The sequence below is a fragment of the Dermacentor albipictus genome, chromosome 2 (genome assembly GCF_038994185.2).
Source record: "Dermacentor albipictus isolate Rhodes 1998 colony chromosome 2, USDA_Dalb.pri_finalv2, whole genome shotgun sequence".
Taxonomy (NCBI): Eukaryota; Metazoa; Arthropoda; class Arachnida; order Ixodida; family Ixodidae; genus Dermacentor; species Dermacentor albipictus.
Window position 1 is genome coordinate 146,398,279 of NC_091822.1, and position 23,455 is coordinate 146,421,733.

Here is a 23,455-nt window from a genome sequence, read left to right on the forward strand (position 1 = left end):
AGCAAGAAATCTATTGAATAAGTAAAATATTTTTTTCTTTGAGAACGTGCTTTCTTTTCTGCTGTTCTCTCGCAAAAGTTTGATCGTGCAAGTGAATTTTTTAAATTTTTCTTCGACGAGGCTTATATAGATGTATTGCGCTTGCGTAGTGAATTTCGATTTTTAAGAACAAACACAGGGAAAAAAAGAAACAGAACTTGCTCTAAGAACGCCAGCGAGACTGGTCGGGCCGCAGTGTTAGATTTCAACCAGGAATATTCTGGCCTTGTTGTTTGGTAGCTTCAGCGAGCAGAACACAAATTCAATTGCGAAAGCACTGTAAGCCTCCGCTGGTCCCGTCCTCTTCCTTTCTTTTCTTTTTTTTTTTTGCCTAGAGACTGGGAGAAAAACGAGAGACGCCGGAAATGTCCTTACACAAAGCGTTTTTTATTAGCGAAAGATCGTTTCGAGAACGAGATGCGGAAACAACGTCTTTCTTTTGCCGCCTACGTTTTGCTTTTACGAGCGCATCGAAATCCATTCAACCTCGACTGCCCAAGGAAATAGCGAGTTATCGAACGCCCTCGGACTCTGATTTGAAACAAAAACGAAGCATTTAAAAAAATAAAGGAAACAAGGCGCGCACTAGAATATTCTTTCTTTTTTTTTACTTCTTGAATTTTCAACGTCTTGTTATAAGTTCGCGTGCGTCGCTTGTTACCGCTGTTGAGGCTTTCGTTTTCACTTTGTATTTCAAGCAGAGAGACAGAGAGAGAGAGAGAGCAATACAAAACCACAAAGAAGAAGCAATAGAGAATTCGGCACCGCGACTCGGCAATCGTAACTCAGTAAGACGAATGTCCAAATAAAGAAATCGAAAAAAAAAAACAAGGCGGATGCTAAGGGGGAAGCAGAGGCGAAGGAGAACACTGGAGCGATCAAGTTTTTGCAGGATTGAAAAGCACTAAATCCACGGGCCATTGTTCCTGGTGCCTCGTTGCACACGTTTCCATGGTGTGCATTCTCTCTCTCTCTCTCTCTCTCCTCAAACCTCACTTTAACTGAGCTCTTCGCTGTTTCATGTTGTCCTCCTCCCTCTCGGTCTTCCTGCTTTTTTTTTCACATATGCAATATGCTGGAGAAACTGACGAGAACACTTATCCACGGTCGATTCGTGTTTCCCGGGACGAAATTCTAATTGGATGTGCCGAGGGCGTCTCCAGCGTCTCCCACAGAAGGAAGAGAAGCAAGAGGAGGACAAGAGCTCTTCTTAACTCACTCTCTCATCTTCTCGCGGTGTTTTTCCCATCATCGCGTTTCCTTTTTCACCGTATTTTATATATTTTCTATTTTTTTGAGACACAGCTTCGGTGGAGTTCAGTTCGCGCGCTTTAGCTTTCACGAAGACCCCCACTTCCCGTCCTTCGCGTTCCCGTCTGTGTATTTCTCTTCGAGCGAAACACGCCCGTTTAATTTTACTCCTCCGTCGTTGTCAGTCGAGCCGAGATTGTTACGCGAAGACTGCAATGCGTCGCCGACGGCCGCCGAGTGCACGACCGAGAGAGAGAGAGAGAGAGAGAAGGAGATTCTTGAAGATGGGAAAGAAAGGTTGGGGTAAAGTTCAGCGCAGTAACTGTCTCTCAGCAGAGGACACCGCAACCGCGCTGCACAGGGGGTAGGGAATGAAAGTAGGGGGAGAGAAAGAGCACCAGAAACAGCAGTGCACGACCGACGGTCCGCGTCGCGCGTTCTCCGTTGGGAGAGGCAGCTCTTCTCCGATCGGCGGCGGCGGTGTTTAAAGCATGAGGCTTCCCCCGCGCTCCCAGATGCCTCATACTAGTTCTCTTTTGCCCGCACCGACTCCCTTTCTCTTTTGATCTTCTCGGTCGCCTTCAGTCGGCTCTGCATCCACCGCTTGACTCCGCAGCAGAACCGATCCGCGCCGTGATGCTTCCTTCTCGGGGAGTAAAACCGTGCGGTGTTGTGCGAGCTGGAGCTCGCGCTAGCCACCCGTGGAACACAATATCAAAACTGGCTCGTTGCATGTGACAATAGCCGCGTTTACATGAATGCGACAACTGGCGCATCGCATCGCATCACATCAACTTTCTAGCGCATCGCATCCATGTAAACGGGCCTAATGCGCTAGGAAAGCGCGTCACAATAATGAGCCAGACAGGGGTGGATTGACACGAGGAAGGCGACTTCGCAGTGCGTGTAAACGCGATCGCATCGCATCAGGAATTCTGGGAAATGGAATTTGCTGCAGACCTGCCGCGCTCGCCAAGCTGCTGTGTGCCGCGGCGCCGGACGCGTCTGGAAGCGTTGCTTTGCCTTCGATGTGCGACAGTGTCTGCCGCCACCATCACACTATGGGTGACGTGCTACATGTAAACGCTGGCGCATCGCATTGCTCTTAATGCGCTAGAAAATGCGATGCGCTACTGTCGCATTCTGTCACATTCATGTAAATGCGGCTAATGACTCGGTCGTGAAATAAATGTGCGCGTGCGCTGGCCCCTCAAGCTGGCTTACGGTTCGACGCACACGGGGTGACAGCCAAGTACGAACAGCTCAGAACCAACTTCCTACCTCAGTGCCGTTCGTAAGGGCAAGCCCCGGCGCATCGGAATAAGTTCAGAGATAGAGTGAAAAGAAGTTAAAAATGAAGGAAAGGCAGACTAATCAACACATCCGGCCGGCTACTCTACGCAGAGGAAAGGGTGTTAGAGGATCAAAAGAAAGAAAGAAAGAAAGAAAGAAAGAAAGAAAGAAAGAAAGAAAGAAAGAAAGAAAGAAAGAAAGAAAGAAAGAAAGAAAGATAACACTAAAGGTGTCGCTTCCTCCGGAGTGTTACATTGAAACTGCAGTCGCTCACTGATGTCTGTCTGCTTCAGGAACCCCAGTAATGCACATATCACTTTCTGGGCTTGTGAGCCATGTGGCGACGATCCAAATACTCTTGTCACCGTGAACAATCTTGAATCCAAGTGGTATAGGGTACTGCGGACTAGAATGCGCTGGGGACAGATGCAGTGAAGATCTTCGATAGGCTCCTCACATCTTCAACTGTCGCAGGAAGGTGTGTCACTCATCCAAATAAAAAGGAAGGAACAGCTCTTTGCGAATGTGACAGCCAGCCACGAACGAATAGCCCAACACATTATTAGAGAAGGCAGCTGGTCACTGGCCAGTGGTTGTCCCGAACCATTCGTTCTTTAATAAGTGTTCGTTGATTAGGCCTACGGGACCCATATTCACTGAACTTCACGAAGGACAAAGCATCTCCTTAATGACCGGCGTTATGACGTTCGCCATTCATGACCGGCAGGATAAAAAAAATCACACGCCTGCGCCGCACACGTAGAGCAGTCACAGCGTAAGCTGAAGAAGCTGCTTCATAGGTCAGCACAGTGCGTTGGCGGGCTAGCTGGTGCGGATCCATGAATACTTGTTTAGCGCAATACAACGGACACAAGAAAGGCGACAGGATAAGGCACTGCTTCATAGGAGCTCGATTACCGGCACGACGCAATTGGGGGTCATGAGGGACGAAGTCTATTCGCGTCGTTTTCACGAGAATCAACGGCACTGTCCCTACGGCGTCGACGGAGAGCTGCGGCTTGTGCACAGCATCTACACAGCAGTCTGCTGAGCCCAGCGTTGCCTCTTTGCAGCAGCCGCGCACGTAGATCTAGGATTCGCTTCCTCGGCAGCCGTTCGTACCTTGCGAGGAGATGCCATGACGTATACCGAAGAGTAAACACAAGTGTCGAAACTGCGCGGCGCACATGTCACATCCCTTGACATGTGGCATAATGTGATGCAACCGCTATACATGTCGTGACACCTGGTGGAACACAACAGAACTGCAATGCGAAGTACCTATCACGCAACGCGGCACGCATCTCACATCGGTGACAAGTGGCACGACACGATTCTGCTGCTACTTCTGCTGCTGCTGCGGATGATGATGATGATGATGATGATGATGATGATGATGATGCTCATGGCGATTATGATCATGATCATGATGATTTATTGGTGTCCCCCTTCGAAACGGGACAGTAACAAATAGTCACCTAGCCTGCTTGAGTTATTCAGGTATGCTGTATATGTTTTTCATTCTACCATTTTTCATCCTAGCATACATCTCCTTAATCTTCCTTTCTTCCTCAAAACTTCTTTAGCCACCTTTTGGCGCTACCTGAAGCAACTGCTACGTGGCGCGACACCTGGTGAAACAATATGCAACTGCAACGCAAAGTGTGCTCGTATCGAAGCTACGCGGTGCGCATCTCACATCGCGTGACTTCTCGCGCGCTAGCACGCGTGTATAGGGCATGTTTCCGCAGCGCTGACATTGTGGAGTGGTAGAGTTGTCTACTCCCGCGCAGAGGACCCGGGCTCGATCCCGGCGGGGAATTGGGTATTTTTAGTGCGAAAGCACTACTAGCCTACCAACCTCGATTTCGCCTCTGTCTGTGTGAAGCCTCCGCATGTGCTCCTATCCTCACGCGCCGTTTCGTGCGCGCAGCCTTTTCTTCCTTTCACACATACGCCTGGGAAATAAATATGAAAAGTGAATCGCGATCGTCATCGGATATGTCCAAAGAAGAGATTAGTCGCGCTAAGCGCAGCGAACGACAACGAGCTTGGCGACAGGGGCAGCGGGAGTCTACCGACGAGGAAGATTAGACCACGCGGTTGCGATTGCAGCTACACAGAACACAATTCATCGCGTTGAAGCGTACCGACGAAACTGCCGAAGAACGACAGAAGCGATTGGAGAACGGCAGTCTGCACAAGCGTGGCAAACACGGTATCGAAACGAATGAACAGCGACAAGCACGAATAGCGGCGGACGTTGCATACCGGCATCGCAAGGCCGAGGAACGGCTGTATATCGCAACGGCTGCGACGGCCATCTTCAAGCGGGACGTGATCGACCACCCGTTTGGCTTTGCGCGTTCTGTGTGTGACAGACTGGCACAAGAAGGACTTGGACTGGGTCACGGCCCCCATGTATGCGTGAGCTTGGCTTTGTCCGTTCCCAACGTTGAAGAATTCTCTTCGTTTAAGGTGTACAGGACGTGTAAGTCATTGCTCGGACAAACTGAAGTGCATTTGTATTCTGTGAGCAATGGGTATAAATATTTGTCCGAGCCTGCCCTCCTCCCTCCTCTCAACTGTATAGCGGAGCGTATGATTTCCCCTCGCATACTATTCAAGGAAGTGCAAAGGCTGCTCTGTAACGCTGGGCAGTACGGCGTGCTATCGCCAAACTTTATTTGTGCACATCTGCAATCCTCCTCCTCCTGTGCCCCCCGAGTAACCCTGTAGGCATTATGCAACCAAGTGTGTATGACTATGCGTATAATGCGTACAATAAAACGACAGTTTAACAGCGACATCGCGACGGCGGAAGATTTAATTAGCAACCGGTCAAGCAACGTACGGCCTAGCAACGGATAACTTGGTGCAAGAAAATTGCTAATGTGGGCCAAGAAAACCTGCTTTCGCGCGATATTGCGTGGTTGGAGCAGCCAGATTGCCCGTATTCTTTTCTTTTTATCATTCCTGGCGATAGCTCCGACGGTCACCGGCGGAAGCGGCAACGGAGAACATCGCCAATCGAAATTACCGTTGGAATGAGCCCATTGCAGCTTACGTCGTAAAAAGAAAGAAAGCAGGACCTTCGCGACAGCTTGTCGAGAATGGCAATTGCATGAAAGTGGTTTTGTGCACACGGGCCCATTTCTGCTGACATTTCCTCTGTTCTGCCGCTCCGCGCTATAGCACTTCCGCCCGTTCAATTTTTCGCCACCCTGTTCTTTTCTCCTATAACAAGGTTAGGTAGAGCCATCGTGTAATCCTCCGTTATTCCATTGTCGTACATTTAACAGCGACTAAGATGTAAAAAAGAAAGAAAACAAAGAAAGGAAAATCATGATAGAAAGATAAGTTGTGGTGGTCCCCGCCCACATGCGCCATTCCCACACGTGGGTACAGCGTTTCAAATCCGGAGGCCCTGCGCGCTCGTCGACAAAGCGGATCCCACGCAAGGGCGATTCTTAACAAAAAATGGGAGGCCCGTTGTTGTAGCAAACGAGATTACAGTGAATGCCTTGAACAATGCCAAACCCTGTCCCCTTGCGAACGAAATTCTGTGCGAAGACAGATAAGCCGGCGGCAGCTGTGTGGGTCCGCAACGCTGCACGCTTTTGGAGGGCTCGTAGAAACCGAGTGCTTGGGCAATGATCCGCTGTGTCGCTCCTTCAATCTTCCATTCTTCGAGAACCTTTCGCTTCGGCGGAATGTGAATGGGGAAACGTGCGCCTTGCTATCACTGGGTTCTTGTTTTACCGGGGCTGCTCGTACGTTCACCCGAAGTACGCCATTCCTGTAGGAAATCTGTGGACGCGGCGTCCACAAAAAAAAAAAAAGCACTCGCCTCCATCATGTTACCGTAAAAACGTCTTTTTAATGGATCCGCCCTCATAGACGCCGTGTTCCCAGACTCGAGCGAGGAATTGATGTGCCGCCTTTCTTGCTCTTTTGGCTTTACTTTCAGTTTATTGTTCTCTCAACGAGCACCCTCTATAGTGGTCCTTATGGTAATGAAGTGAAGTCCATACATTACGAAGAATATACAGACAAAGGGTCGCAGAGTCAAAGAATGCAACGGGATTGACTCGGAGAAAAAATTCTTCGAGTTGCAGTTCTCCCTCGTTCCCTCTTTTCCTCTTGCCGCTCTCCATTTCCGGAACCCTCCCCCCCCCCTCCCCCCGCCAAGAGTAGGGTGGCTAACCGGACGCTGGTCCCGGGGATCCCTCCCTGCCTTTCCAATCTTGGCCTCCTCTCTTCTTTAATTTCGGTACTTGTCTTCTCGGCTTACTGCCCGCTTTGTTGAGCAGGCTGTCTCTCCCAACAGCTTTCCTCGTTTATTATTTCACTTTCCCTTCTTTTTTTGAAATTCTTCTTCTCGTTCCGTCGCTCTTTTCTCGCACTTGTATTTCGTTCTTCTTGCGAGTAAGTTCCGGTGAAATCTATTCGTGCGAATCGACACTCGAAAGCGCACATTCACGCGAGTGAACGCGCGTTTTCTCTTTGCGAATCCTACTTAAGTAAGGTCAGCATGCAATTACTCCATCCTCATCTTTCACGTTTGTGGTCTACGTTATTAGGCATGTAAAAAAACAAAAAAACACAATTTCTAATCGCGCGTTGTCCTACTGAACTTAAGCAACAAAACTACACACAAAAATTATTACCGTCCTCAATAAATCATTTATCCGCGTAATTATTTGGCGCGCCTGTGCTGCCAGCCAGAAATTATTACCTGATTAAAAAACTCGCCGACGGCTGCTTTCTTTACGTGCTGCGTCGACTGCGAACGCTTGCGAGAGAAAGAAAAAAACAAAAGCTAGATGGGTGAGGTACGAGAAAATGTTTTCATCTGCCTAATGATTTCGTATAAATCGCATCACTGTAGCGTCCGAACAATCGGACGACAGACAGGGAACAAAGAATGCGTAAGGCTAATCGTTGTTCCTACATCGTCTTGTTTCACTTTTGGGTCCTTCGTTCTCCTTTTTCATATCACGTCTCGCTCGTTGGAGCGTGATATGTTGCATTCCCACTTCCGGCGCACCGTCTCTCCTCGCGTAAGCGGTTCGAACGCGCCAGTAGCTGGGCGAAAACAAAAGTTGCTTTGAATTCAGCGAAAGCTCTTTGATTGCTCGTGAACGCTGCTTTCTTTTCGGGCTGCTTTTTTTTTTGAGAGATGCATAGCTCGATGCGTGTGTGGCGATATCAGCTTGAAAGAATGCCCGTCTGCGGACGGAGGGCACGCGAAGGTTTAGACGCACTCGAAATACGAAGAAAAAGGAGAGAGAATAACGCTTCAAAAATAATAATAATGATAAACGCGAGAGAAGCGCAATTCCTCAAGAGTCTTCGCGAAACCGGAAAAAGAGCCTTGCCGGCCAGAAACCCGCTTCTTGGTTTCATATTTTGCAGTCGGATGGCGAAGAATCGAAAAAAGTGTTCCCTTGAGAGGCTGGCCTGTTGTGCCTACTGGGAAACGTGCGGCCGCATGCACCTACGCACACTCTGCCGTTCCGGGCCTTTCTTTACCAACCGGCCATGTTCACTGAGATGTCTTCGGATAATTTGCATATCTTTAACAATAACATTGATGTGTTCAGTGTGTAATAGTCGGTACGCAATGGCGGCGGAACTCCAATTCTGCAGAACCTAATATAAAATGAACAGTTCAGGACGTGTAAATTTTGGGTGCTGCTCACTTTGTTGTAACCGAAACAAGAGAAAGGGGATCGCAGGAAGGCTGAGACTTGAATTATGGGGTTAATTATGGACAGTAAGCGCCTAGAGCCACTTATGTAGTTTTTTCACGAAGAGAAAAACTTGAACGCATTCTCTTAACTTCGAATGAAAGTGTAAATGATAAATATCGTGTCTATCCGGGTAACCAAAAGCCTTTCCCAACATCAGATTGCTCAAGTGAGGCAGCTATATACTAACTAGAGTTGGTGAACTAGGCAAGCCTTAACCTGGAGCAAACGAGTTTTCAGCAGAATTGTGCAGAGAAGCTGAGCTTTTCAAAACATGAAATGGCCGGGTAACGTTCTGAAGTGATTCTTGTTATAACAAACAATGGTTTAACAGCGGTACAGCCTCAGCCCTGTTGGTTTCGACTGCAGGCCTCCTTTTCGCCTTCTCCAAACGTTGGCTTCCTGCTGAGGCTGCTTTTCTTCGTCCACTGTTTACATTAACTGGAAGCACTTCGGAACATACACTGACACTTTCGTGTCTATGAAGAGCTCAGTCGCTCTGCACAATCTGAAATCTGCAGCCCGCCGACTAAGCATGGCTAGCGATAGACAATAAGCCCCAAGAGCTACTCATGCAGGTTTTTTTTTCACTAAGAGAAAAGCCTCCACGCATTCACTTAATTTCGAATGAAAGTGCAAATGATAAATATCGTGTCTATCCGGGTAACCAAAAGCCTTTCCCAACATCAGATTACTCAAGTGAGGCAGCTATATAATAACGGTCTCGTAAGGCTTCTGAGAAAGGTTTCTTTTTTCTTCTCTTTTTTTTTCTTTCTGTTTTGGTTCTTGTTTATCCTTGCCAGAAGTCTGACCATGCGTTGTGTTTCGAGCTAGCACAGGTACTTTGTCTTCGGTTAATGAGTTCATTAGAGGCAGCGTGCGCTCGACGAAATCGTTTTTGTTTCAGTTTGCCGGGCGTGCGGAGTGTGTCATAAAACAAAGAAAAAAATGTACAAACAAAGAAAAGAAAAGAAAGAAGACGACGTGTGTGACGCAACGTCAACTTATTGGTAGATTTAGTAATGTTGACCGAGGCCGGAATCACTCTTGCGCAAAAGATAACGACCCGACAGACGCAAGCAAGGATGCCGAAAATGGTGTTCTGGTATATGGCCACAGCGGCGAGGAACAGCGTGTGTAGCGATGAGTATTATACGGAAAACGTCGACAAGAAATCAGCCGAACATGCGTAATTTAGGTTTAATTTGGAACTTGAAGCGCCAAACTGGCCAGCATGATTTAAAATTAGATCATGTTGAGCTATCTATGATAATGGCATCAGTTTTTTTTCAGCTACGTAGCTTTCTCCCAGAGCAGCCCCTATGGGCTCCCTTCGCAGATTTGTGCTGCCTCTCTGGCCGTTGAGAATTCTTTCTTTTCGGGATACTTCCGTCTACATGCGAATATCCACCGAACCGATTTGCAGTAATAAGCCTAACAGGCAATGAGCGATTTAGTTTCTCTCGCATTTTTTTTCTTTTACTTGTTTTTTCTTATTATTGCTTTATATATATATTTAGGGCAAGGATGGAGCAGTTTGTGAACGGCGTCTCTTGACATCCTCGACAAACTGCAGAGTTAAATTCCAATATTCACGTCAATTCCGAAAGAAAACTTTTCCATAGGGTTTCTTTTGCTCCGGGAAATTCCTCTGCTGACAGCGCACATAGCTGCGTAAGTTACTGACGCCTCCCTCTACAACCTACCGGAGCCATGGCTTTGTTTTTGTCACTCGTGCCCTAGAACATCAAGGCAGTCATGTGCTGAAATTTCGGACATTACACCTTCGGTTATCCGTAGAAATTCACCGCAGCCCGCTAGCGTAACTTACTGCGCAGCATTAAACAAAAATTTTATTTCGAAAGGGCGCCTGAGTTTCATCGAGTTTCAGTTAGCAACGTCGAGAGGGTAATCTCTTCTAAGAGCAAGCGTGTTTACGGCACTTAATACGTTCGCGACGCTGTAGCAGAATCTCGGTCAGGATTAAGACTCTTGCTATAACGCAGCAGGAAACTTAGGATTAAAGTGCCGTTAACAAGCGTGTTATTATGCTGCAAGGGCGCACAGTCTCGAAGTCGTTAACTGAAAGTTGTTAAAATCAGGACGGCCTTTGGGAATGTCATTTAAAAAAATGCTGCCCGTTGTGTTGCGGCGATGCATTGTGGTGAAGTTCAACAGATAAAAAGAAAAAAATTAGTCCGGAGTCTTCCATTACGGCGTGCTCCATGATTAGTTCATGATTCTGGAACGTAAAACTCTCTAGTTTCCTTTTTTTCATTTAATCACTTCGTTTGAGTCCCTAGCGTGTAAGTCAAAACATGTCTTATCTTTCATGGTTATAACTTGGTATGTGGCCGAGTAAATACGTTGTCTGAGCGAAGTATATCGTACAGTCTACGTATCATGAAAATGGGGAGAGACAGGCGGGGTCTCTAAACAAGGTGATGATGATGATGATGATGATGATGATGATGATGATGATGATGATGATGATGATGATGATGATGATGATGATGGCGGTGGTGGCGGTGGTGGCGGTGGTGGCGGTGGTGGCGGTGGTGGTGGTGGTGGTGGTGGTGGTGATTTTTTTTTTCTCTCAATCATGTATAGCACTACCAGCTTTCTTTTTTTCGTCGAAGTGTCTCTCTCTCTCCCTCTCTCTCTATTCACCGTGTCTCGTAGTAGTAGTATAACGGGCTCGTGTCTCTCTCTCCCTCTTTTCCATGCCTGCCTACGCAGCTGTTCATGATCGACAACTGCGCGGACGACTGGCGCATCGCCATGACCCCGCGCCGGGTGGCGCAGATCCTGGCCGAGCTGTGCGTGTGCGCCGTGCACCCGGTGCCGGGCGACCAGCGCTTCACGTGGACCACCAAGCTGGCCAACCACGGGAACCGCGTGCGCTCGCGCGACGTGCCCGTGGACGTGACGCTGTCGCTGCCCATGTTCCTGCGGCTGTACCTCATCTGCCGCGTCATGCTGCTCCACTCGAAGCTCTTCACGGACGCCTCGTCGCGATCCATCGGTGCGCTCAACCGCATCAACTTCAACACGCGCTTCGTGCTCAAGACCCTGATGACCATCTGCCCCGGCACGGTGCTCCTCGTCTTCATGGTCTCCCTCTGGATCATCGCCTCCTGGACGCTCAGGCTATGCGAAAGGCCAGTTCCTCTCGCCTTGTCGTTTGTTGTTGTTACACTTGTTGCTACACGGCAGTCCGGTAGTACGAACGCTTCGCAAAGTTATAGCCGCAGTATAAAGGGAAAAGGACGCTAGGAGTCATACGCAGTTTCGTAAACGAGTGAAAGTGCACGAAAGAGTTTGAAAACACGCACATAAGGTGGTCAGTTCATGCCTTCACAAGATACACAAAAACACATAACGACACCAGACGTGAGCTGCACACGTGTGACTTAGTATATAGCCTATATGGTGTTCAAAGAAACTGTAATAGTGTGGTCAACCACTATACATTCAGTAAGAACTCAATAAGTTGTTTTTGTTTATTTAAAATGCTTCAACAGCGCTAAGTGTCTTTCTTTTTCTAGTTCTATGTTCGCCATGGTCCAAGTATTCCTTTCTTTTTTTTTCAATCTGAAAGGTCTCGGTCTAAAAACATTAAATCGGCCTGCAGTTTTCGCGTCGCGCTATCGTGTCGCGGGCAGTACTTAGTCTAGCTGCGCTCTGCGGGCGCTGGGCACTGACCACGGTCCGTTTATGGTGGTCCATCCGAGAGCAATACGTGAATATCCACACGCAACTAAATCTACGGCTGTGTATAAGACTATCAGGGGGCTAGCTCTGGATTCCTTGAAGGGGGCACGTTAGGACTTGCTGAAACTCGCACATTGCTTGAAGCAACGCCCGCCCGCATTGTGACATTTCGGAGCACGGTATTGCCGGAAGACTCTGAATCGTCCTGTCAACATTGGCGCATATAGCCCGAAATTGAAAGCCGAATCGTGCACTTAAGCGGAGACAGCGTAAGTCGAGAGATGTGTATACGATGTCGGAAAATATATATGTTTGTACAGCAGCCACGCACCGTAAACATTTCAATATCAGTGGCATGCCTCGTAATGAGTTTGCTGACCGGTGTCTACAATTACAGCTATAGCTTTCCCTATACTTGCGACCTTTGTCGCAAGCTTAGAAGTCAAAGCGTTAGGGAAGAAGAGGCGTAGCCATCTCTGTCTCACTCTGGAATCTTTGAAACCCAAGAAAGCGAAGGGCGCTATTCGTTTTAATCTCCTGCGCTTCCGAACGCATTATGTTCAGCAAGAGTCCCGGTATGCGGCCTGACGACAGCGCCGGTGGCGCGCTCAGTGGCTTGGGAACTTTCGATGAAGGCTCAACGTTTGTGCACGACAAGCAGTGCAAGCAGTGGCTAACCTCAGCGACGTCACTTTCAGTGTTACAATTAGCGTACGCTTATCTCAATTGGATTGCAGCAACGGAAGCGGCCACGACAAACGTTAATTGCTGGGTGGGCGTACTTGCTGCGAACGCTTCTTTCACGCACGCTGGGTTGTCGGATGTTTTGAAGGCGCCGCAGAATAGAGCAGGGTTGTGCAACTTTCTTTGGAAATCGTCAAATAGTAACACGCCGAGCATTACGCAATGCGCGTTAGAAATTGTAGGCTTGCCAAAACTTTTCGTTTGAGTATGCTGATCTCGTCTTTCTGGACTCGACCTTCACTGTTTTCACTGATAAACAGGCGAAAAATAATGTCTGTATACTTTGCGCACGTTCCTCACTTGCGCGGCCAAGCGCACGTGGCTAGTTTGTTCATGATTCGTGCCGTACTGAAAATGCAGTTACATCACACCGTCTTTCGAGCACCCCGTTCGTGTTACACCGCGCTCAACTTCCGCCTTATGCTACGCGACGAACGCAGGTCTGAACGTCAAAGGGTATAACGCGGAAAGCTCACACGGAAAAGGTAGCTTGCCTAAAGGCCTCATTACAAAAAAGATCCTCATAAGCTCAGCGCTCCCAAACGTGACCCGGACGTCGCACTTGCATCCCGTGAAGCGGGCTTATATAAAACTCGAACAACAGGTCCTGTGCGCTTTCGTAAACGCTATGTTGCGATGGGTTCGGAAAATGCTTTAAAAGGGAGGGGACTTATAAACGGATATTCCCGTAAGAGCGAGGCGCATTAAGAGATAACCGTGAAAGAAAAGAGCACCGAGGCCGAATCCTCGTGCATCTTAATGTCAACTTCCATCCTTATACGGTTTTTTTTTTCTCACTTCAGTTTGTAGGCGCGGACAAGCTCACTCTTTTCCTCGACGCTTGTTCTTCTATAAAAGAAGCACTGCAACACGACAGTGCAAGCTGTAAGGAAACACTTTGGCGTGGCGGTCTCTGGCACTAAGCGTTCAGAGCGATAACTCGATCTGCAAGCCTAATGTTTCAGTTTGCGCCGAAGTTTCTGTTACCGCGTGTATCTTTGACATGTTAAACCCCTGTCAATAATTCCAGTGGCAACAGTCTGCTGCGGCTTTCAACAAGGTTTGTCACTGCTGATTCTCTCCTTCGGCGACACCAAAATGCTCGCTTCAAGGCGCAGATGCGCTTATAAAATATTGCGAAGGTCTGAAGACCAGAATAGCGGGGACAGGACTGCAAACACACTTAAAATATATTATATTTTCTTGCGTTTTGTTTTCCTTTTTTACTGTGTGTGTGTGTGTGTGTGTGTGTGTGTGTGTGTGTGTGTGTGTGTGTGTGTGTGTGTGTGTGTGTGTGTGTGTGTGTGTGTGTGTGTGTGTGTGTGTGTGTGTTTGTGTGTTTGTGTGTGTGTGTGTGTGTGTGTGTGTGTGTGTGTGTGTGTGTGTGTGTGTGTGTGTGTGTGTGTGTGTGTGTGTGTGTGTGTGTGTGTGTGTGTGTGTGTGTGTGTGTGTGTGTGTGTGTGTGTGTGTGTGTGTGTGTGTGTGTGTGTGTGTGTGTGTGTGTGTGTGTGTGTGTGTGTGTGTGTGTGTGTGTGTGTGTGTGTGTGTGTGTGTGTGTGTGTGTGTGTGTGTGTGTGTGTGTGTGTGTGTGTGTGTGTGTGTGTGTGTGTGTGTGTGTGTGTGTGTGTGTGTGTGTGTGTGTGTGTGTGTGTGTGCTGCTGGTGAGTTAAAGAGAGACATGGACGATTAGTTTTTCATTTTTGTTATCCTAGCGCTCGATGAACATTACTCTCCTGGCACGATCAAGAGGCGGGAAAAAAATCCTGTTTTGCATTTATTGTCGTCTGAATCACCAAGGTACTCTCCGTACGGCGTAGGTCTGGAGATAAAGAAAAGACTGAGCTGGCGTTGTGTTACCATTTCCGAAGTACAGCGTTGAAGAGACACGTTTAAACAGAGTATACCATCGCATCGGGCCAAACTAGTACTTCTCTTAGAGAGCAAGGGCTAATGTTTCTTCCGAGCCTGTTCTCAGAAAAGAGCCGCAGAAGGAAACTGCAGTGTCGATACAGTCGTGTACTGGGCGTGCACGGCTGCGTGACGGCTCAGTCTTAAGTATTAAGTCCATCAAACACCACACATGCGACAGGCCCCATAGCGACTTCATTCGCTCTTTCTTTTTTTTCGGGCATACGCGCACGGTGTAGCAGCGGATCCATTTCCTGTCAGCGAATGTACGGTGTCTTCGCATCTACGCAGCATGATTGAGCACAACGCTGTTGTGCCATTACCACAAGCCCGGATCCCGAATCTGCAAGATGCAGAATCTATCCTGCGAGCGCCACAATTCTCCCTTCACAAGTCAAGATGCTGCGCCTTCGTGCGGGAGAGGCCTCGGCGAAGCAGCGTGTTTAAACGTGTTCGCGTGTGCCCGACAGCCCGGCGCCGCACCTCCCTTGCCTGGAGGTCACCGCGCGCGCGAACTTTGAACCGGGTGGCCAGCGCGGTCGCTGGTTGGACCCCTCGGACGACCGTCGTGTGCTGACTTTGTATTGGGCCGGTTGAGTGACAATGGGCCTCGGGGATTATAAAAGCAGTGACACGCCGCTCGAAAACAGGATCCGCCGACCCCACCTGGAGAGAGGGTCGCTCCCGACTGGGGTGAGATGTGTCACGCGTTTTCGCCGGACGCCGTCGTGCGAGAACAGTCGCGTTTGTGTGAGCTCTCGGCCCCAGTGCCGATCCGTTCATGTCCTGTATGATAACCTGTATATAATGTATAAAGTCCCTTTTGTTATTCTCATCGACGCCAGGCTCGGAGTCTTCGCTACCAACGCTCTGTCACGAAACGGGTGACGAGCGCTACGGGACCACAAAGCCGTTATCGTGGTGCAGCGGTTGAAGTTCGTAACACTGGCGGCACCGGTTGGATGTCGTAACACTGGCGGCACCGGTTGAAGTCATAACACTGGATGGCAGCTACGGGATTGACCGGCATCAGCTACCTCGGCGCGGTGAGTGCCTGAAGTTTACCTCAAACACCAGACTTTCTTTGACACAGGTTATAGTAGCTTAGGGAAGGATTTGGTGTTGCATTGTGATAACCTTGTGTGTTTCAAGCCTAGTAAGAGTGTTTTGAAAACCAGGGGATGTTGAGGGGGTAAACAGGGCAGTGTGTGAAATACTTGCATATGTCTTACTAGTAGTGTTATAGTAGCGTACGGCAGGTATATTCAAAAAGGGTAAACAGCAGGAGGACAGTGTGAACGATGGAGAAGTACAAGGTGAAGGAACTTCTCGAAATTTGTGAGGAGTTGGGCATTGAGTTGGGCTCGACCAAAAGAAAGAATGCGATCCTTGAGGTCATGAGGACTGGGGACGTAACGGCTGAGGAAGCCGCAGAGGCCTGGGCGGATATCAATGAACGTCGGGAGGAAAGGAGAGAAAAGGAACTTCGCGAGGAGGAAAAGGAGGAAAGGAGAGAGAGGGAGCGACGTGAGCACGAGCTTAAAATGAAAGAGTTGGAGATCCGAAATAACTCGCCGGCGCCTAGTCTCACTTCTAACGTTCCAAGAATACGCGATCAACTTCCACCCTTTGTCGTCGGAGAGGATATGGCCAAATACCTCGTGAAATTTGAGCACGTCTGCGAACGGAATAGCATTGAGCGATCCCTTTGGGCACAGAATCTGTTAGCGTTGCTTCCTGGGGAGGCATCAGACGTAATAACTTGCTTATCGAAAGAGGCGTTTGAGAGCTACAGTGATGTGAAGGAAGCGCTACTGCGGAAGTACAAATTGTCGCCCGAAGCTTTCCGGCAGAGGTTCCGGTATGCAAAAAAGGGTAAGGAGTCGAATGTTGACTTCGCGTTTCGTCTAAAAGCCGACCTGGTGGAATGGCTGAAGGGCGAAGAGGTGTACGACGACCGCGACAAAATTGTCGAATGCATCGCGTTGGAGCAGTTCTACCGTTGCATTGATGAGGATGTCCGGCTCTGGCTGCAAGATAGGCTAAAGGAGGTTAAGCTAAACAAGGCAGCAGAGTTAGCGGAAGAGTATTACACCCGCCGCAGCTTGCACAGCAAGGCAGTGCGCATAGACAAAGCAGATAGAAGAGATGGGTTTTACGGGAAGCCCGACGAACGGAAGGAAATCACGCGTCGCGAGTTTCGGGACGACGAGTCCCTTCCCAAAGAAACTGTTAGGGATGGACAGAATGCATCTCAGAATGATGACGATGGTCCGAAACAGCGAAACGAAATGACGCGTTCTTTTGAAAAACGGAGACCGTTAACCTGCTACAATTGCAAAAAGCAAGGGCACATCGCTGCAAGCTGCCCAGAGAGAATTGCTTTTGCAACGATACAGGAAACTCACAAAAACATACGTCTATTGGAGCCCTATGTGCAGGAAATTAAGGTAAACGGCAAGAAGTGCCGAGCACTGCGGGACTCTGCAGCAACTATGGACGTTGTTCACCCGTCTTTCGTCTCCTCGAGTGATTTTACGGGAGAGTGCGTTAGGATACGGCAAGTGGCCGAGAAGGAGAGTGTCTGTTTACCGATCGCAACGGTTATCATTGAAGGAGAGTTTGGAAAACTTAACACCGAAGCCGCTGTGTCAGCCGCCCTCCCGGAGCAATTTTCCTACCTCTTCTCAAATAGCTCGGAGCAGCTGCTGAGGGATCAGGGCAAATCATTCTTTGCCGACGTGGCGTACATGGCCCCCACGCGATCCAAAGCGCGCCCGCTGTCGAGGGAACTTGACTTAGCGTCGGTGAGCGAAAGGCGGTGCGGCACACGGACCGATCACGGTAACTTGAGTGGCGAGCAGTCACGGGAGAGGCAGAGCTCGGAGGCTGGCCTAGACGAGCGGGTCCTGGAAGTGAGTGGGAGTGACGCGTGCAGTGCTAGCCGCGATATAGACTCGACGCCGCAATTAGGCGACGCGGGCTCCACACTCGCTCCGGTTTCCGCCAGCCGGCAGGAGCAGGCTGCAGTTGAAAGAAAAAGTCTGATTCGCGAACAACAGGAAGATTGTTCATTAGCCGATCTGAGGAAGAGCGTCAAACGGGGAGTGGAAAAAAAGGGGGTTTCATTTGGCAAGGAACCTGGCTTATTGTACCGCCGCTACACGGATAAGCAGGGTCGCAAATATAAGCAGCTTCAGATTCCGCGAAAATATCGCCGGGAAAAATGAATGACCTCATTTGCTTCCTCAGAAGTATGTTTTCGGTCCAAAGCGATTTCAAGGGGACCATTCTATTTGTAATTATTATTGCTGATTAATAATTGTTTCTATTTTGTTGCGTTGTTAATTTGAAAACTGATTGTTTGAGCCTTGTGTGCTAGATCGTACACCTGCCTCTTGTTGCAGCGGGGGCAAAAGGGGATAGCGATTAATTAGGTTGATTTGGATTATGGCTTTGTCTGGTGTTTGACGGGAGACAGAGGGCACTTGTTCGTGTTGGGTGTTGCCTTTTGCCGGTCGATTTTGCAAGCTGCAGAACGACCAAGCGGGACCAGTGGCGAGAAGCAAGGTCTTAGGAACGACCCGAGCGGAGCTGGTCAAGGTGCCTTGGCGACGACGTGGTGAGCAGAGCTCCTGTCCTGGCGAGTCGGACCTGGGCACGTGAGGTTACCTGGCGTCCCGACACTGGACGTGAACTTGGACGAGCCTGACGAACGTGCGCGCCTGGCATCCGAGCCACGTGGAGGCAGCTCGTCTTCCCGGCGCCTTATCTGAGGGCGGGGATGCTGTTGTGCCATTACCACAAGCCCGGATCCCGAATCTGCAAGATGCAGAATCTATCCTGCGAGCGCCACAATTCTCCCTTCACAAGTCAAGATGCTGCGCCTTCGTGCGGGAGAGGCCTCGGCGAAGCAGCGTGTTTAAACGTGTTCGCGTGTGCCCGACAGCCCGGCGCCGCACCTCCCTTGCCTGGAGGTCACCGCGCGCGCGAACTTTGAACCGGGTGGCCAGCGCGGTCGCTGGTTGGACCCCTCGGACGACCGTCGTGTGCTGACTTTGTATTGGGCCGGTTGAGTGACAATGGGCCTCGGGGATTATAAAAGCAGTGACACGCCGCTCGAAAACAGGATCCGCCGACCCCACCTGGAGAGAGGGTCGCTCCCGACTGGGGTGAGATGTGTCACGCGTTTTCGCCGGACGCCGTCGTGCGAGAACAGTCGCGTTTGTGTGAGCTCTCGGCCCCAGTGCCGATCCGTTCATGTCCTGTATGATAACCTGTATATAATGTATAAAGTCCCTTTTGTTATTCTCATCGACGCCAGGCTCGGAGTCTTCGCTACCAACGCTCTGTCACGAAACGGGTGACGAGCGCTACGGGACCACAAAGCCGTTATCGTGGTGCAGCGGTTGAAGTTCGTAACACTGGCGGCACCGGTTGGATGTCGTAACACTGGCGGCACCGGTTGAAGTCATAACAACGCTTGGTAGGGGTTGCTGCTTGGGCTTCTGCGGGCGCTTCCGGCTCTTTCATCTTGCAGCCGCGTGGCAAAGAAATAAGCGGCAGTAATTTTGGACCCGATCCCAGTTAGCGAAGAGCCGCGGAAATAAGGGCATTAGGAGAGGAACACCGAGAAACGCGTTCGAGGGACCGAGACGCCCTTTTTCGTGGACACGGTGCGCCGCGCGGCGACAAGGGAGCGCAGAGTTGAGGTGAAAGAAATGTCTCTCTTGGGGCAGGAGCAAGCGAGCAGCCTCAGAGCTATGTGATCTTTTGTGTATATATATATATATACGAGTAACTCTCTTTCTCTATCCTGACGTCATTAAAATGTCGCAGTGTTGCGGAAGCTAGCTAAAGCGCTGGCGTCAGCCCAACCGTGGGCAGGACTCGCAGAACTCTTCGTGCGCAAGGAGGATGTGTGAAAGTTGTGTGCAGTGAGGGTAATAATCGGGGCTATGGTTGGTTTTTGTTGAAATGCACGCTTCCTAGTTTAAAGTCTAGCGTTCGTCCTTTAACTTGTGTCTAAGCACTTTGTTTTTTGTGTGTGCTAGAACATGTGCAAACTGTGCGTGGATCATTGGTGAACACAGACAACCGGGCCTCTGATGCTTCGTAATGCTTTCGGATCAACTGACCGGTCATGATTAGGCAGGAGTACGATAACCATCTCGTTACAAGAGGCGACCCTATTCCTATGAGAAGGTCGGACGAGTTTCAATAGAAGCCGAATACATCCCACTGAGTTAGTAAAGGACTTTTGAGTCTGTAGCACTCCCCGTTCGCGTTTCTCTACCCTCTCTCTCTTCTTTCTCTTCTCCTTCTCCCTTCCCCCATCCCAGGGTAGCTAACCGAACTCTTGGCTGGTTAAAATCCCTGTGTTCATCATATCCATCTCTCTCTCTCTCTCTTGCACTCTATGTTCTCATTTGTAACCGCAGATAATAAACGTATATTATTATTATTATTATTATTATTATTATTATTATTATTATTATTATTATTATTATTATTATTATTATTGATCACTCAAGGACCGTTCTTACACTTAAACTACGTTGTGCATTCCGCTCCTTAGTTAGATGACCCCTGACGTAGCTTCCACGGCGCTGCACCTTTTTAGTCGCACAGAGAGCCCGGGACATCGGAAGGAAGACACGGACAGAAGCCTGTTATAACGTAGAGCTTCGAAACACCCCGAAAGAAAGGAAGAAAGAAACAGCGCCCGACAGAGAAGTTGTCTGTGGCAGCGTCCCCCCCCCCCCCTCCTCACCCCCGCCCGCGCGGCCTTTGCTCCTATCTAAGGAGTCTCTCTTATATAAAGCGCATTTCGGGGCGTCTGTCGCCCATCTGAGGCTTCGCCGATGGAGTCCGCGAGCATATACAAAGAGCATCCGTACAGCTGCAGAGCCGCCCTAACCCGAGCGCACTTCGGGCGGCGGAAGAAAGCTTCTGTGTTCGCAGGCCGCGTCCGTTTCCTCTGGCCACGCACGCCTGGACACGCTTGAACCTGTAAAGATGTCGTACCGCGATCCCTTCCCCTCTCCCCCAAACTCCTTCCCACTCTCTGTTCCCCTCCGCAACCTCGTGTGCCGCTGTTTGGCGCACTGGTGGTGCCTGTTTTGCTCGATTCGTACACAACGGACCAGCCCGGCCGCAACGCGCGCGCCTCTCGCCGGAGCTCCGTTGGAGAACTCGCGAAGCGGGTCTCCTGCGGCGGCTCTCATCAACGAAACGACTGTTTTCTCTCTCTCTCTCTCTCTCTCTCTCTCTGTATTTAGGTGGCCCCCTACTTTAAACCCGGCTGCTAAAAAGCGGTGAAGGTCGCCGTGGCCATTTGTCGTGCGCACTCCCCCTTTGTGCGGAGAGTTTCCGAGAACGATGCGGTGTACCGGAGTGGACGACGCCTCCTACGATGTGCACTACGTTTTCCATTGTTCCGGATGAGATCGCAGTGTTACCACCTTGATTCGCCAGGTAGCCGTACCTGTAGCGGCGTCGCCCAGCGCGTTTTCTTTCGCGTCTCTGATGTGGTTCCTGCGCCATGTATTGTTTGTGTTCAAAATTATGCTTACGCTTGCTGTTGGCCGAACACCAACAGGAGCAGGAGCCTTTGTCAGGCCTGGTAGGCATTTTACTATTGTTCGCGTTTCCGTAACAGACACGAACAAACTTCACCACTGGCAGATACAGCTTGCGTGTACTGACCGATGCTTGGAGGACAAATCCTTGTGCTCTACAGGCTATTCCAGCGCGGGTTTGATTAGCCAAGACGAATTCTGAGAGTTAGTCTAGGTTTGCCTGAATGCGCGTCAACAGCGGCAAGTATTGTAACCAGCCGGACCGACCAATCCAAACGCACATCTTGGTGGAAGTGCTGAATTGCACATTAGGCACTTTGTTCGAGCCCATTCCATACAATTTCTTGTAACGCCACCTTCATAAAAGCGTCGTTTTGCGGTACGATCTCTAATTATTGCACCAGCCTTTCATCAGGCTTCACCCTGAAACAAAGCCATCATTTCCTCCTTGATGTTTCGTTCAGCATGATGTGCACCTCAGCGTATCACAAACAAACAAACAAACGAAAAATATGAGCTATACCTCAAGCATTTAAACAACTATCGCTTTTCCTTTTGCTCGAGGTATACGCCATCCACGCACATATGTATACTGATGGCTCAGCTACTCTCAGGTATTGCTTAGCTCTCCAGTGTTTGTACGGAGCCGTGGTTTTCTCAGCGAGAGCCACCACTGTCAGTTTCAAGACGAGTCACCCGAACACACCCGTGGCTGCAGGACTTGCGGCTTTCCGGGCTGCATTACATCACTGCAGCCAAGGGCAACCTCGAATGTGGTTGATATTCAGTGTTTTAGAGGTAGCACTGCAACATTTGCTATCAGCCTTGCGGCGCGGACCACGAACAGCGGGTTGTTCATCCCTGGTGGTTTCTCATCCCTTTATTCATTACTTCTCTCCACCTTGCGGGTTTCCGCAGAACTACTACGTCCAACACTTGCCTTTACTTCGTGTTGTCGACAAATTCGACTTCGCCCTGCCGTCTGCTAGCCGCCTGGTTAGCTCAGATGGTAGAGCGGCTGCCCCGGAAAGGCGGTGGTCCCGGGTTGGAGTCCCGGACCAGGACGAATTTTTCTTCAACTCTGAGCCTTTTCTTTCGAGGAACCCGTGTGGGTTTCCTTTGTAGCAATTGCTACGAACGGGTGGATGTCTGATTTTCCCTTTATTCATTACTTCTCTCCACCTTGCATGTGGGTTTCCGCAGAACTACTACGTCAATCAGAATAAATAAGAAAGTATGCGAGAAAATCACCTCTCCGCCGCCTGATGTATAAACAGCGTTCTTCCCTTCCGCGGCAATGAATCGCGTGTATGGCACGACACGTGAAAGCAAAAACAAAACAAATAAATGAAATGTTATCTGTGTTCTTCTTCTTCTTTACTAAGCCGCTGCTCATTCCGTGTTCGAAACTCTCTGGGTACAGAGGAAAACAAGTCCCCGCGTGATCACCGTGCTGACCTCAGGCCGAAATCTGTGGCTCAGAGGTGTCACCTATACATTATTCACATGCAGTATTAGCACCGAAAGTACTAAAACCACTCTAAACAGCGTACTTAAAGACGTCGGGGTTTCTTTATACACGTACACTTCGGGCAGGGCGCCGACAGTGGAGTACAACGCTGTATCGACGAAGCATTTAGGAACGGCAGCCGCGCAAACACTCCATCCGGGCTAACGAGACGGCAAACAACGCCCGCCCCGATTCAGAGTATCGGCGGAGGACCGTGGATACGTGTTCCCGCTTTTCCAAGAGACAGAAGACGCCGCGGCCAATGGGAATGGGTCAGACGTTCGCTCTGAGACGCCGACGCACGTAGCACCCCTCTCATTTGGCCCGGTTTCCCCCGGACGAACGACAAATATCCTTCCGTCCCCTCTTACGGGACCGCGAGAACTGAGCCAAAGCACAGAAAGAGCAACCAGGAAGACGAACGAGCACTGCCTAGGAACGAACCAAACAAAGAGGAACCGAGCAGAACAAAGGCAAGAGCTAAGGATGTTATAGCACGGAGGGAGAGAGAGGGGCTGTGCCAGAGGGAAGGTCAGCCCTCCCCTCCCCCCCCCCTGGTCTCTTTCTTGCTGGCTCGCCTGTAGTTCTAGAGTGCTTGGACGTGCGTTCGCCACTTCTAGGGAATGGGAAACGCGGAAGAGGGAGTGGAAGGAGTTGGGAGA

The 23,455-nt window shown here is 49.8% G+C and overlaps 1 protein-coding gene across 3 annotated transcripts in view; it reads left to right on the forward strand.

Moving 5' to 3' along the window:
* The window catches only part of SK (small conductance calcium-activated potassium channel), a 470,614-nt gene that overhangs the window by 378,893 nt on the left and 68,266 nt on the right, over positions 1 to 23,455 (forward strand). For all 3 annotated transcript variants that reach the window (XM_065435628.2, XM_065435629.2, XM_065435631.2), the window contains one exon: positions 11,076 to 11,497. In XM_065435628.2, the coding sequence (XP_065291700.2) occupies positions 11,076 to 11,497 (422 nt within the window). The remainder of the gene's footprint in view (positions 1 to 11,075; positions 11,498 to 23,455) is intronic.